We start from the raw sequence: 14,225 nt of genomic DNA, 5'->3' as shown, positions 1-14,225 counted from the left end.
TTGAATTTATTTAGCCTTCTAAATTGAGTGAGCTGGATCTAGATAAAAAGGGAATTTTGGTCTCAAAATAGGTAGGGTAATTAGAGTATGGTGCCGAGATTCGAATAGCTAATTCATATATATAAGCATATGCTTTTCTTTATGAATACGACCCAAGGTTTCGAACAAAAATGAAGTGTACACCACTTATATCCAGGTTTTTAACAAAACTTGTTTGAAACAAAGTGGACCGACGATATTTCTTTCTAATTAATTTCTCATTATTATTCTATTTTTCTTGCTAACTTTTTAAAGCTATTCTCATTCTATACGCTATAAATATTGGTTTTGTATGTATGTATGTATGTTTTCGTACGAATTATGATTGCATGAATTCCCATCTCTACCTACATACATATGTATGTAGGTAATTATCCTGCCGTTGCATAAACTATTGTTTCACTATTTCTCGATTATACAAACCTTACTATTTAGTTATACTTTATGTATGTACATGTATATGTACATTTGAATGGTATATATTTTTTCTTCGGGATAATGTCTATTTTTTCCTAGCTTCCTTTTTAAATTGTATTTCTTTTTGTTATGCAGTGAAATGTTAAATGGCTTTGCTGACTTTTTGTGAGGTAAATTTTTTCTTTTGCTTTAGAATTTGTGAATTATTTTGTTTATTATTTGATTTTATGTAACAATTTTTTTTTTTAAAGATATACATATATATTACATACATGTTTAATTGTTGATATGTGAGCCTTTGTGGTAAATTAAAAAAAAATAAATAAATAAATAAAGTAAGCAGAGGTGCCTTTAAAATTGAAAAACTATAAATCTCGAAAGTATGTACGTTAGACCGTACTAGAAAAAAAGTTCCATGTACGCCTTCGAATCTAAAGTATTTTTACAATCATATTGAAAAAAAAAAAAATCTTTTTTTTTGGCCGCGCATTTTAAACTAACCTACCACCCTTATGTCAATAAATTAAAGGTCACCAAAAAACAATTAAACTTTTGCTAAGGAAGTGTTTTGATTATTCCAATCCATTCCAAAAAAATGTTATGGCCCAACGTAGGTGTACAAAATTTGCACTGTTTGTAGGTTCGATAAAAAAAAAATATTCTTCGAAATTGCCTTACAAAAATACTTTAGCCTCAGGGTTTGCTTATAAGGTGGCACGCTCAAATGTATGACAAGCACATTCGAAGCCTTTTCCACTTTAATGAGGTTACCCTAATGTTTGAGATTACCAGTGAGGAAAAAGTTTTGGCTTAGGTTAAACTTGTGGTTAAGCTTGTGGGATCTATAATCGGCGTAATTTAATTTATAAACAAATTTTTCAGTGGCATGTAATCTGCTTTAATGTGCTAATTTTTTACAGTGTATTTGAAAGCTATGGAGCCGTTTGAAATACATTTTAATTCACTAAACACAAGCTTTTATTAAATTTCCAAATTATGAGTAGAGTTTGTTTTTAATTTATTTCATTATTTATACATTTATAAAATATTCTCATTTAGTTGCTTTATGCGCTTTATTTTATTGTTTTTGTTTTACTCTTTCTGTGTTAATTATTTGCTGTGTAAACTTGTAATCAGTCTATATAAAGTTTTTATTTTTATATAATACTATTATTTTATAATTATTTCCTCACTTCTGTACAATTTGAAATGAAAAAATTTTAAATTTTTTATTTACTGGAAAGTTAATAACTGTTTCTTTTCACTAACTGTAACTGTTGCTTAAAATATCTGTTTTTAATTTGCAAACTTGTTTTTAAGTTGTATTGAATATCTTTAAGGTGCACGAAATATAAGGGCGTGTGAGATAATACATTTTCCCATAATGCTCAAGTAGTTTAATTAAAATTTCACTTAGCTTTCGAAAATTTTCTCATTTAAATAAGTAGCTTTTATGCAGTGAAAATTAGTTCGTTAACGTGTTTTTGAACATTATAAAAAAGCAGTTTTGGTAATTCTAATACTTAAACATGAATGAACACATTTTCTTTGCGTGTGCAATGCATTTTTTTTTTTTTGTTTCCATAAAAACTTAATCAAATGCAGCTTGACATTTTTAAAAACAGTTTATTAAGTGTTATTTTCAAGACAAATCGATCATAGCTACGGAAAAGTAAATGAAAGCTGTTCAATTATTAAATGATGTGAATATAATATGCAGACAGAGCGGCGCTAGATTGGAACTCAGTGCTTCAATATGTACTAGAGATGCCGTTTTTGAATCGTTTAAATCGAAAATCGATTGATCGAGGGCTTCCTTTTCGTCTCGAACGATCGATTTTTCTATTGCGATTTGATACATTAATCGAAACAAAAAATCGCGTTTATTTAATGTGATCAAATCAAACCTCGATTTTTCCAGGCCTTCAGGATCGATTATTTTCAAATTTTTTTTTTTTTTTTTTTTTTTTTTTGTTAAATTATACAATAATAAAACACATTTTGTCGAACGCTACGCGATTGCATGAATGGCTTTCAATCAGCGATGTAATTTTGCAATCGATTAAATCGCAGAACGATTAAACCAAGTCTATTTTTAAACGATTAGTTTCTTGAAAAATTAATCAGGAGAAGAACCAAAGTTCTAATAAGGTATAGAAACTCTTCTTTTTAAATTATAGACTTACTTAAGCTGTACTTTTTAAATCGATTAATTGGAGATCGATTAATCGATCCATGCCGAGATATTTTCTTTTTTGGCATTCGGTTCATTAATTTATTAAAAAAATTATGTTCATCTTTCTTTTTAAATCAAATAGGTGCGTGAAATATTTGAAAGAAGCGCGTGAAGTAACCAAGTTTTCAACTGGATAAAGTGGATTAACCCTCTAGTAGGCCAATTTTTTTATGAGTTGAAAAATTCAGGAATGGGTGATTTTAGCACGAGAAATCCAAAACTGATGTCCATTTCGATCTGTGACAGTAACTTTTTCCTACAGGGAAGAAAAACCAAGACCGTCTGGAGACGGGCTCGCCGATATACTTACACATATTTTCAGCTTTCTCTTACACAATGTTGACCTACGAACCGGCAATGCCGTCTGCAGACGGTCAAAAATGCAAAACTGGGGTTTTATATGTCGGCAAGCCGGTCTGTAGACGGTCTGTGTTCGAAAGCAATTTTCTCCATTTCGAATGGTGACATAATTATAAAACTTATATTAAAATACGGTGCTTTTAACAACGAAATCCACCGAATTTTTTTATATCAAAAAATTTTTCAAAAGAAAAAATTTCTTTAATCACGAAATTACTAAATAGCATGAAATAATTAATTTTAACCGTGTTTTCAAAATCTGTAATTCAACTGCCGATTAAAATAAAACGGATTGACATAACGGATTAAAATTTACTTTGCCGTAAGGGTACGATTTTTGTCTAAAGATCGTGCCTTACGAATATAGAAAAAAATTATTATAGGTGCACTAAAAAGGTGTTTAGTTAACGACCGTCTGGAGGCGGTTCTGCCTACTAGAGGGTTAAAGCGGGAACTCGATTTTTTTTTTCTTAAATTTTGCAGATCAATGGTGGATAAAACAACGGTTTAACTAATTGTATAGGTTTTCTTGCGCAGTTCTTGCACGTGTGAGCAATATGCAGCGCACCTTTTTGAGCATGCGAGGTATAACATATTTTTTTTTTTTCAGTGAGTTATGGAAGGGTTAATAAAAATGCGCTTAATTTTCTCATGGCATTGCTGTATTGTGAACTTTGGATTTCCATTTTTATTTAAATTTAACGGTTTATAGAATGTCTTTTTTTTTATAATTCACTGTTTTAAATATGTATCTGACTGTATGTATGTATTTTGAAATGTTGTGCTATTAACTGTATTTTATGTGATTCTTTATCATCGCTAGTGATACACATTTAACACATGTTCTTGACGAGTTTTACAAATATTGCTTTTGCCTTATTATTACATATTATGTAGGTATGTATGTATGTATTTTAAATTGATTTATTTTTTCGGCCGCATACTGTACGTAATGATATTTTGAAATATACTTCATTGTATGTATGTATGTATGTATACTTTGTTGATATTTTATTTGTTGTTATGCAAATGATATACATCTGTTTTAACCAAGAGAGCTTTTCCTGTTTATGTTTCTTGTTTTCGTTTTTTTTTTTTCTTTTGATGAGCGCGTTCATGGGACACTTTTTAAATGTGAAATTTTTTAAATCAATTTTGCTCACATAACTGCTGCATATTTTCTTAAAATATTTTACATTCAATTTAATTTTACTATTTCCTTGAAAACTCTTTAAATATGCAGAGTAAATATTTGTATATGTAAGTAGGTATATGTAATACATTTATTTTTTTTTATTTACTTACAGCTAGTCACTACCACAATGCTAACCCATTTCAATACGTTTTTTGGTGTGTTTTTTGCTCGTACTAGTGCATGCTAGTACGCATTTATTTATTTATTTTTTAACACTAAATTGTACCTAAATTAAATTTAGTAGTTTTTGTTTTTCACTTTTTATAACAAATGCTATGCGTTTTTTTTTTTTTATTATTATGACATTGCAATTTACATGCTAAGCATATTTGGGTTTTATATGTATGTACTACATGTAAATATGTATGTTTAGTAATTGATGTTGTTTTTTATTAACTATTTTTTACTTTTGTTTCGTACAATTTATTTTTTTATCTCATCCCAGAGTGTACATACATATGTATGTATGTCCTAAAGTGTATGCGTAGGAGTGCTCAACTATAAGCCAAGTAAAAAATAATCGGCTTTTTAGCTTTCCATGAACATGCACACATACACGTTTGTACACATTTATGTAGTATTTAATATTGTACATGTATGTATAAGTTTTGATATTCACATATTCTATTGTATTTGTGGTAGTTTGTTTTTTTTTTTTGTTTGCTGTTTGGTGTCTTCTAGACAACATTTACTTTATTTTCTGTTTGTTAATTTCTATTCCAATTTCTGGTTTGCACCCTACATATTCCTAAATATACATACATACATTGAAGCGCTAATCATTTTACATTTGTTGGATTTTAAAGGCCTTTCTACTACGTTTCCACGCTTTTCTACTCACACTAGTTGCATACATACTTAGTGCATATCTTTTATTGTTCTTCATTTTCTATATGTATGCATGTATGTATATACTATACATATATCCTGCACCGATATTATCAATGATGTACATACATACATATACTGTGAGTGCAGATATTGGACATGAACTCAAGGGGAAGGGGAAATTACTTTAAAATTAATAAATAAATAACCCAACAAACCAACCCAACCAAATATTTTTATTACTAAAATTTTAGTATTAATTTTTTTTTTTTACTCTATTCGAATAGTAACGGTTAATAGTAAAAAATTAAGTTTTTAAGAAAACTTTGAACTTTGTCTAAAAAAAAATTAATACATACTATTGTTTTATTTAAAAGTTGGAAATTAAAAAAAAAAAAAAAATGAATACGAAATTTATATTATTTTTTGTTTTAAATGGGAATCGTTTGAAAAACAAGTAATTTTTAAGCACAAAAAAACCGACTTCAATGCTCATATAAAAACTTGGGATTGCCACTAGTTTCTTCATGCTCTAATGAGATAAACAATTGAGAGACATACCACCTCTCCTTTGATTTTAAACGAATTATCGAAAACTATTCACGTGGCCCAAAGTTATCCGGTAACGTACATAAAAGAAAGATTCCGACTTTTTTGCAGTCGGTTAAAAATAGATTTTATGTAAATAGGTAAGATAATTTTTCCTGGGATATGAATTTTCTTTAAAAAAAATACTCTAAAATTGTAGTAAATTTTTTCTACGCTTAATTAGGATGTATTTAAACTAGTTTTTGCATTTAAAGGAAAATTATTTAAGAAAAATATTGAAAATATTCTAAAAGTGAGCATTTCTCAATGAAAACTTTGAATACTAAAATTTTATAGACAATTTTTACTTTTTTATAACCCATTATTTTATAACAACCCATTTTTGTTTTATTATAACCCAGTTTTTTATTAAATGTACAAATTTTCTAAAATAATTCTAAACATTCAATTTATGAAAGCACTAACAAAAATCTTAGTAAAAATTTATACACGTTTACAAAGAAAGCAAATTACACATACATATGTATGCATCACCATTAAATAGCTCCGATACCATTTTCTCACTTAGCATAGATGAAAAAAATAAAAGAAATTTTTTAAACTTAGAAAGCAACATCTAAAGGAACACATCAAAAGCGAGTCTCCAAACATCTGCTCTCCCGCGCTAACAATTCTGCTTCGCTAATACTAACACTAACTTGTACGATTTTTTTTTTTTGGTTTTTTTGATTATAAAACTTATTCAACCCCACCTTAGGCCCCATACCGCATTTAGTTAGATTCTTATAAAATTTTCCATTTTCCTTTCATCATTTTTCAATTTCAAGCTTAGCGCCTATGTTCGCTTGTACCATCTGCCAGGCAAACCAACGTCTATACCCGACACCAACATAACGAAGCCACCGATCGTTCAACCACTCTGTCCGCCAACCCCTTAAAATTAATCCTAAACAACAACAACGAGAGCTCATTATAACGTCGCTTACACTGTGACGCCAGCCAGCGCTGCCAACACTGACCAATCGGGCTGCTTTCATCGAATGCTGCACCGATTCAACTTTTGCCTCGCGCATTCAGCGCTCAACAACATTTCGCGCATTCTGATTTGACTTTGGCAGCTGCTTCTAATGCTGCGGCCGCTGCTATTTCTGCCGCCTCGGCTGCCGCTTCCGCCGCCGCTTGTGCCTGCGCTTTGGCATGCACTTCCGCATCGGCGCGTCGCTTGGCCGCCTGACATTGGTCACAGTGTTTCTCCAAGAATTTCATGGACAAGTGGAACGTATATCGGTGCCGGGTACAACGCCTTTACATTTTATATTCCACAATCTTGTTTGGATTTAGGAATTGTTCACGCTGTGCCGCATCTAAATGGGCCACGGTGCGAGTTAAACCGGATGCGGCAGTTGTTGTTGAGGAATGTTTTTGTTGTTGCTGCGACTGCTGCTGTTGCTGCTGTTGTTGTTGTTGCTGCTGTTTATTTTTATTATTATTTTCCGATTGATAGTAGCCACCAGCGCTGAGTACACCAACATTGACACCCGCCACCACCGGCTGTTGCTGGTACCCAGAGTATTGCGGATAATAAGACGGCGTTGTATGTTGCGTGGCGCTGACACCACCGCCACCGCCGCTCATCATGTCTACAGTTTGTACATTTCCGCCAGACTGACTTTGAGGATGCTGCTGCTGTTGCTGTTGCTGTTGCTGTTGGTGTTGCTGACGCTGCGTATGCTGATGGTGGTGGTGTGTGGAGGTGCGCGGTTGCTCCGAATGCAGTATCGGATACTGTTGCTGATGTGAATACTCCTGTGAAGTGCCGCCACCTAGACGCGCCGTCGATTCGTCGTGCAGCCCTTCGCCCATGTCGCCATCGCGGTTGTGCGCGCCACGTATGCAGAGCTTAGTGAAGAGCCAGACGCGCGTACGGTAGAGGAGATAGCAACAGAAGTGCACCACAAAGACGAATATGATGGCACACACCGTGACAATGATGGCCTTGCCCGGTTTGGTCCAATCCAGCATGGGATAGATGTAGACATTGTTTTTTCTGCAAATAATAATTTGTTGGATTTCTCAGAAATTTGTTTTTTTTTTTGCAATGTTGTGGATATGCCAATAACGGTGAGGGTGCTGATTTAATCGTGTTGTGCAAAATGTATCCATGCAACAGTGGCGTGCAAAATAAAACAAAATGCTAGCGTGCAGGAAATGAAATGAAAGTTTCACTTTATAAAATTAACTTAAAATTTCACAAACAAAATTTCACAAACTTAAGGTTTTTTTTTTAAATACTCGTATGTACACTAAGGTCGTCCAAAATAAAGTCGGAATTTTAATGCTCTCATCCGCTAGGATAGTTCCATATCGAAAAAAATTTACCGCTACTTTTTATTTTGAAATCAAAAAATATTTAGAGGTCGGTCAAAGCGCTCAAGGTTTTCCATTTATTTTATATGGGAAAAAACAACTTTTCGTAGAGATGGTGTATGGAATTCTTGAAAATCAATATTTTTATATGAATAAGTATATCAAAGAAGCAAACACACACACAAGAATGCAGATAGCAATTTTTTCTAACCGAACTTATTCCATAGTGTCCGAAAAGCTATATACTATCTGGGATGACGCTGTGGAGCTCCGATATTTCCACTTCCATCTCCCCCAAACTATTGAAAAAGCGTCATCCCAAATGCCTGAGTTGCCGCATCTGGAGAGCTGGGAACTGAATAAGAAGTGGTGAATCGATTCTGCATCTTCCCCCACCTCGATAATTTTATCTCCAGAAACGCAGCAGAAGAGGGTTTTTAGACGTGTCTCAGTGAAGTCAGCGATGCACGACATTTCCAAACCACTTTTGACTTTATTACCCCGGAACTTAACGTTTTCAATGTCAACGAGCATAGTGACGTTCCCTGGCATAGACTTACTATATCATATAAGGCAACCGCCTTCTCTGTGCCAAAGATCTTCGCCTGAAAGACACTGCGGTTATCAGATAGGCGATGTGATTGCCATATCTGTAGGTCCTTGGAGTATAGACCCGAGCTGACTCCCTTTTACATCCTTGAGCCATCGGTGTAGATGGAAATACCCTCATTTACTGGCAGTGGGTCACATTTCCAATCTTCCCTAGTTGGAAAAAGTACGGGAGTTCGAAAACTTAAATCCCATTTTGACGTAAGGTAATCAGTTTTAAAACATCTGTGTGCCCGTAAGTGGTCTGCTTTCACAATTTTGGTGCCCTTAGTCGAAGGGTCCCTTTTGCGGCCGTGCCTGTTACGAATACTTGTAGTGGCTTCAAGTAAAATATCATGAACAGTTCTTCTTGTGGGCGCTTCCGATGGCGCCTGATATACTGAGCCTTGCGAGGTGCAGAGACTCGCCAATTATATTCTGATTGCTACTTTTACCCAGTGCTTTCCAACAGACCAGCGTCTGCCTTTAAGCACTATCTGAGGAGATGCGTCAAGCTATTTTCTTGAAATGTACCGACCTTTTACAGTACATGGGACTACATCAGTTGGCTTCCCGTCCTAACGACTTGAAGTAATTGTACGAAGTAACCAAACATCGTCGACGCTGAGGTATCTGCGAAACGTGTTAGTGCATACTGAACTAAAAAAATTGAGGAGCAGAAGCCACGAGGATGGCCAACATAGAATCGCATCCACGAGGATGTAGCCGCTACTATACCTTGCGGAAACAGCCAAAGAAGAGCAGAAACACCTACATGCAGAGCAGAGGAGCGGGACATTCAAAGGACAAGCCAGCACGCTGGCTGAAAAGTGGACAAAAAATATATGAACAGCAGGCACCGAGCTCCAATTTCGGCAGCATCACACGCAAACACTACCAATGTCCGGAGTTCGGCAGGGCAGAGCAGAAATAGTAGCACTACAGGGTTAACAGAGACTAAACCGAAGGCATTTCAAAACCCTTAGGGGAATCTAAATGACAGTTTTTGTATGGTTGATCTAATAACCCAATACGACACATTATACGAGTAGAATGGATATTTCTACTATATATCACGAATGTTCTTATTGGGCTGTAATAATGCGAGGACGGCTAATTGTTTGGCGGGCGTTGCAGGCAAAGGTGGGGACGGAAACGGTTTAACAATCTGCACGAAAAAAGAATTTGGCTACGCGTCGATTCTATACAAGACAATGGTCCTACTAACAAAAACCGCTAAGTGTCTTGAGTGTGCGGCTCAATTATGGCGAGCTCAGAATGATAATGAAGGATACAAAGTGTTAGTGTTAGAAGTAACCAAAAGAAATAATAGAACTAAGCAAGGAAACTGAAACTGAATCAAGTAATCTTAAATATTAATATTTGCAAATGCATTCAAAATGCATTTAATTACAAATAAAAATCCAATAAAAACCAGTGCTCCAATGATTTGTAGTGGTCATATAAAAATACCAAAAAGGGTGCTATGTCTGTATTAACAATAAGTATTTACCATATTTCAGTGAAGTGAATAAAATTATAAAATCAACAACAATCTGTACTTACCTATCGGTGCCACCAGCCAAGAAATAAATGCCCGTAAATATGCCATAGGCCAAGCCGATGCCGGTCGTAAAGTAGACATGACTCAATTTGATCGGATGTCCGACAATAGCTAAATCGATTAGCATAATCACCGAATTGAACACATGCACCATTATATTTAAAGCGTCTATTTTGTGAATTTCTAAAAAAAAAAAATAAAAGGCAAAATATTATTTTCCACTTCCAAAATCTCTTCACAATTCCCGCTATCTTACCTGGGTCATGCACCAGCAACCAATAAACCATCGTGATGATGAACGAATACACAGTCGCACATGTGTATAGCACCCAGTATATGTGATGTAGGCGACTCTTTCGCGCTTGACGCACAACCTCAAAGTCTTCACGTTCAACCATCATGCCCTGCGTAACAATCCACGCCGCTAGCCATGCTTGCACCGTGCAAAAGAGCAGACCCCAATGTGTCAGGTAGATCCACCACTTCGCATAGTGGTTTTCGAAATGCTCTTCGGTGCGCCCGATGTCGAGTAGTGAGCAGACAAGCGCCGCTAAGCAGGTAATTGCCGTTAGCCAGCGGTAGAAAAGATAGACGATGCGCACTTGAGTGTTGCGCTGCCACTAAAGGAAAAGAAGAAACGAGAGCGTTAACTAAGATAAATATCGACTTTGAGTTATTCGAGCATTGTTCACATTTGGTTTGGAATCTTTAAAGATTTTATGACCAAGGAAAGTTTGTAGTTAGGGAGAGAACAGATAGCTTACCTGGCATAGGTAAAAATTGTGCCGGTGCACATGCTCCGGCGTGAATTTGGGGAAGCAACTGTTCCACAGTCGGCTAACCATCATTCTTTTTTGGCCGACGCACGACGTCGGATCGTCGGTGAAGTGATTGAACTCTTCGCAACTGTCGTCGTGCTGCGGTAGACGCGTCGTCGTTGTTTGTTGCTGGCGGTGGTAGTGTTGTGGTTGGTGCTGGTATTGTTGTTGTTGTTGCTGCGGCGGTTGCTGCTGCGGTTGCTGTTGTGGTGACGTTTTGTTGCTGTGCACGGACAACTGTGGATAGAGGAAATCCGTTGGTGTTGGTGGCGGAGTCGCCGCTGGTATTGGTGACCCGCTCGCAATACTATTTTCCGGTGCAGTGATAGTAACCGCCGGATAGGTAAATGGACGTAACGATCGATTGAGCACAGGCGAGAGTATCGGCTCGGCTTCTGTGTCAATGTCGATGTCGATGTCGTCGTATCCGACGTAATCGGCGTTGTTGAGCTCGACGAGATTAAGGTTGGTGTTGAATTCGAGCCCCCAATCGAGTTCGAGTTCGAGCGCGCGTACAAGTTCGTCGTGTACGTCCGCTTCTGTTTCTGGTTCCGGTTCTGGCACCGGGATATCAAGATCTTCAAGATCCTCGACGTTAAGGCCCAAGCCAATGTCGAGGCCAATGTCGTCGTCAACGTCGCTAACGTCAACACCGACGCCGACGCCCACGTCGAGATCGAGGTCGAGATCGAGTTCAAGATCAGTATCCGGTTCGAGTTCGAGTGCCGGCGATGGTACGCTGCAATGTGCTGCAACGTCCAACAAGTAGTCGGCAGCAAGGCTGCTGCCACGTCGCGAAGACGACGATTTGTAAGCGTAAGCGCCAGAGTGTAGCGACGCTCGTTCGTATTCGTAGTCACTGGTGTCGAGATCGAGGCCGAGTCCCAGGCCAAGTCCCAGACCGTATGCGCTGCCACAACCACCAGTGCTGCTGGGCGCAGTCGATGTCGCGGACGCGAGCAAAGGACGCGCCTGAATGGATGCCGCTGGGGAGGTGCGTCCGTAGGTCGCGCTAAGGGAGCCAGCAGTGAGATAGTTGCTGCCAATGCTCCCGCTGATACTGCCGCTGCCACCACTGCCACTCGAGTGGTACCAACGATAGTTCCGTCCGATGGGCGTGAGACCGCCTACGCCGCTGTCACTGCCACTTGTGCCGAGATATGCGCCGCCGTAAGAACCGTAAGAGCCGTAAGTGCTGTAGGTCGAGCTGTGGTGGCTCGGCGTGTGATGGTCCGAACTGGGGTTTGTTGGTGGCGGCGGCGGCGCCGAGTAGTAGTTGCACGGAAGGTGCTGCTGCTGTTGTTGATGTTGCTGCTGCTGCTGCAGCTGTTGTAGTTGTTGTAGTTTATGCAATTGCTGTATTTGATGTTGTTGTATGAGTTGTTCTTGTTGCTGTAAATGATGCTGTTGATGATGTGAATGTTGATGAAGATGTGTGTATGAGGGTGCGGGCGAATGGGTCGGTGTGGAACGTGAACTGCTGATATTATAGTTGTGATTGTAGTTGTAGTTGTTGTAGTTGTAATGTTGTGGCAACTGCTGATACTGTTGATACTTCTGCTGGTACGGCTGATTCTGATACTTCTGGTACTGTTGGTACTTCTGGTACTGTTGATACTGCTGCGGTATGGGGCCACTAGTTGGCTCTGGACGAAAGTAAAGCTGCGCGTAATCCAATGTGATGGTGTGGTGATGGATGGGTATGTGTTTATATGGAGGCGTTTTAACTGATTAAAATGCTTGGTGAGGATTATACTTATTTTATATATATATATTTTTTTTGATTTTCTTTTGCGATTTATAACTGGATTTGCTTTTCGCTCTTCTTTCGCTAGAGGAATTGCGTTCAATTTTTTCGCTTTTGTTTTGGTTGATTGTGTTACTCTTTCGCTGTCGCTGTGATATCAGTTGAGCGCTGGACGTAACTGCAAGAGAGGAAAAAATGAAAAAATGAAAATATTGATTAGAGGAAGGGAAAAAATATGGCATTCAACTAGAACAGTAGCACTGCCACGTGCCGTATACGTAACTAAAGTAGTTATGGGGCCACGTTGCAACGCGTTGTATCAAAGTACATATTGTATTATTGTTACGTATACGCAGTGGTGTTGTCCCGAAGACAATTGATTAATGAATTATGCTCAGTTCAGTTAACTCGGTCTGCTGCACGTGTTTAGTCTTAAGGACAGCAGACATACATTTCTATACATATCGCACATTTGCTGCAAGAGTGTCATAATCAAAAAAATAAATAAAAAATTGAGTGAGAAAAATTGAGTATGCAAAAATTACCGCTCCCGTTACCTCTACCTCTATGTTAGACAAACATTGTATACCTGTATCGATTACCAGTATAACACTAGAAAGAAAGGAATGTATTAATTTTTACCAAGAAAGTATGTATATGTATGTAAATTCAAAACTTTTAAAGCCATTTTTCCCGACTTTTTGTTTTTTTGGGATTATGACACTCTCGCAGCAAATGCGCGCAATGTAGGTACCTAAACAAATTTATAAGTGATGAATTACAAAGAGAAATTCTTGAGTATACATATGTATGTATATATATATATATACATTAAAGTGGTCCAAAAATGTATGTAAAAAAAAAATAAGGTCGGATTTTTAATGCCGCCACTCCCTAGGATTGTTACATACCGAAAAAATATATCCCCATATTTTTTTTTTATTTTGAAATAAATAATTATTTAGGTAGTGCTCAAAGCGCTCAAAGTTTCCATGTATTTTATATGGAGAAAAAACATCTTTTCGTAGAAATAGTATAGAATTCTTGAAAATCAATATTTTTCGATCGGAAAACTTTACATATCTTCAGGAGATTCCCAGTAATAATACTCGATTATTTCTGTAACAATTTTTTCCAAAGCCCTTAGAAAATGCAATGGAGGGACCAATAAAAAATCTTTAATCATAAAAAATGGTTAAATAAACAATTGGAATATTAATACTGCAAGTCTCCTGAAGAGAACCACAGTTTTCCGGTGGAAAAATATTGATTTTCAAGAATTCTACACTAATTCACTATTTTTTCTCCATATAAAATACATGGAAAACTTTGAGCGCTTTGAGCACTCTCTAAATATTTTTTGATTTCAAAATAAAAAAGTAGGGGTATATTTTTTTCGATATAGATCAATCCTAGGGTGTGCCGGCATTAAAACTCCGACTTTATTTTTTGGACCACTCTAATATAAAATGTATGTATGTATATTAGGGTGCCCATCGAAAATGCTTTTTTGTCAG

General features: G+C 36.8%; 1 protein-coding gene across 1 annotated transcript; it reads right to left on the bottom strand.

The window, feature by feature from the left end:
- Positions 1 to 6,436: 6,436 nt before the first annotated feature.
- On the bottom strand, positions 6,437 to 12,684 carry LOC118735881. The gene is made up of 4 exons (XM_036465892.1): positions 10,908 to 12,684; positions 10,400 to 10,763; positions 10,146 to 10,326; positions 6,437 to 7,671 (listed from the first exon to the last, which is right to left on the bottom strand). The coding sequence occupies exons 1-4, from the start codon at positions 10,989 to 10,991 to the stop codon at positions 6,930 to 6,932; spliced, it is 1,371 nt and encodes a 456-aa protein (XP_036321785.1). The 5' UTR covers positions 10,992 to 12,684; the 3' UTR covers positions 6,437 to 6,929.
- Positions 12,685 to 14,225: the final 1,541 nt, after the last annotated feature.

Source organism: Rhagoletis pomonella, unplaced genomic scaffold (genome assembly GCF_013731165.1).
Source record: "Rhagoletis pomonella isolate Grant_MI unplaced genomic scaffold, Rhpom_1.0 Rhpom_scaffold_00003, whole genome shotgun sequence".
In the NCBI taxonomy this organism is placed as follows: domain Eukaryota; kingdom Metazoa; phylum Arthropoda; class Insecta; order Diptera; family Tephritidae; genus Rhagoletis; species Rhagoletis pomonella.
This window is presented reverse-complemented; position numbering and strand designations above follow the sequence as displayed.

Coding starts and splice junctions, on each gene's coding strand:
- LOC118735881 (XM_036465892.1), bottom strand. CDS start 10,991: ATGATGGTTAGCCGACTGTGGAACAGTTGCTTCCCCAAATTCACGCCG. Junction 10,764..10,907: donor ACAATTTTTACCTATGCCAG/GTAAGCTATCTG, acceptor CTTTTCCTTTAG/TGGCAGCGCAACACTCAAGT. Junction 10,327..10,399: donor GTTGCTGGTGCATGACCCAG/GTAAGATAGCGG, acceptor TTTTTTTTTTAG/AAATTCACAAAATAGACGCT.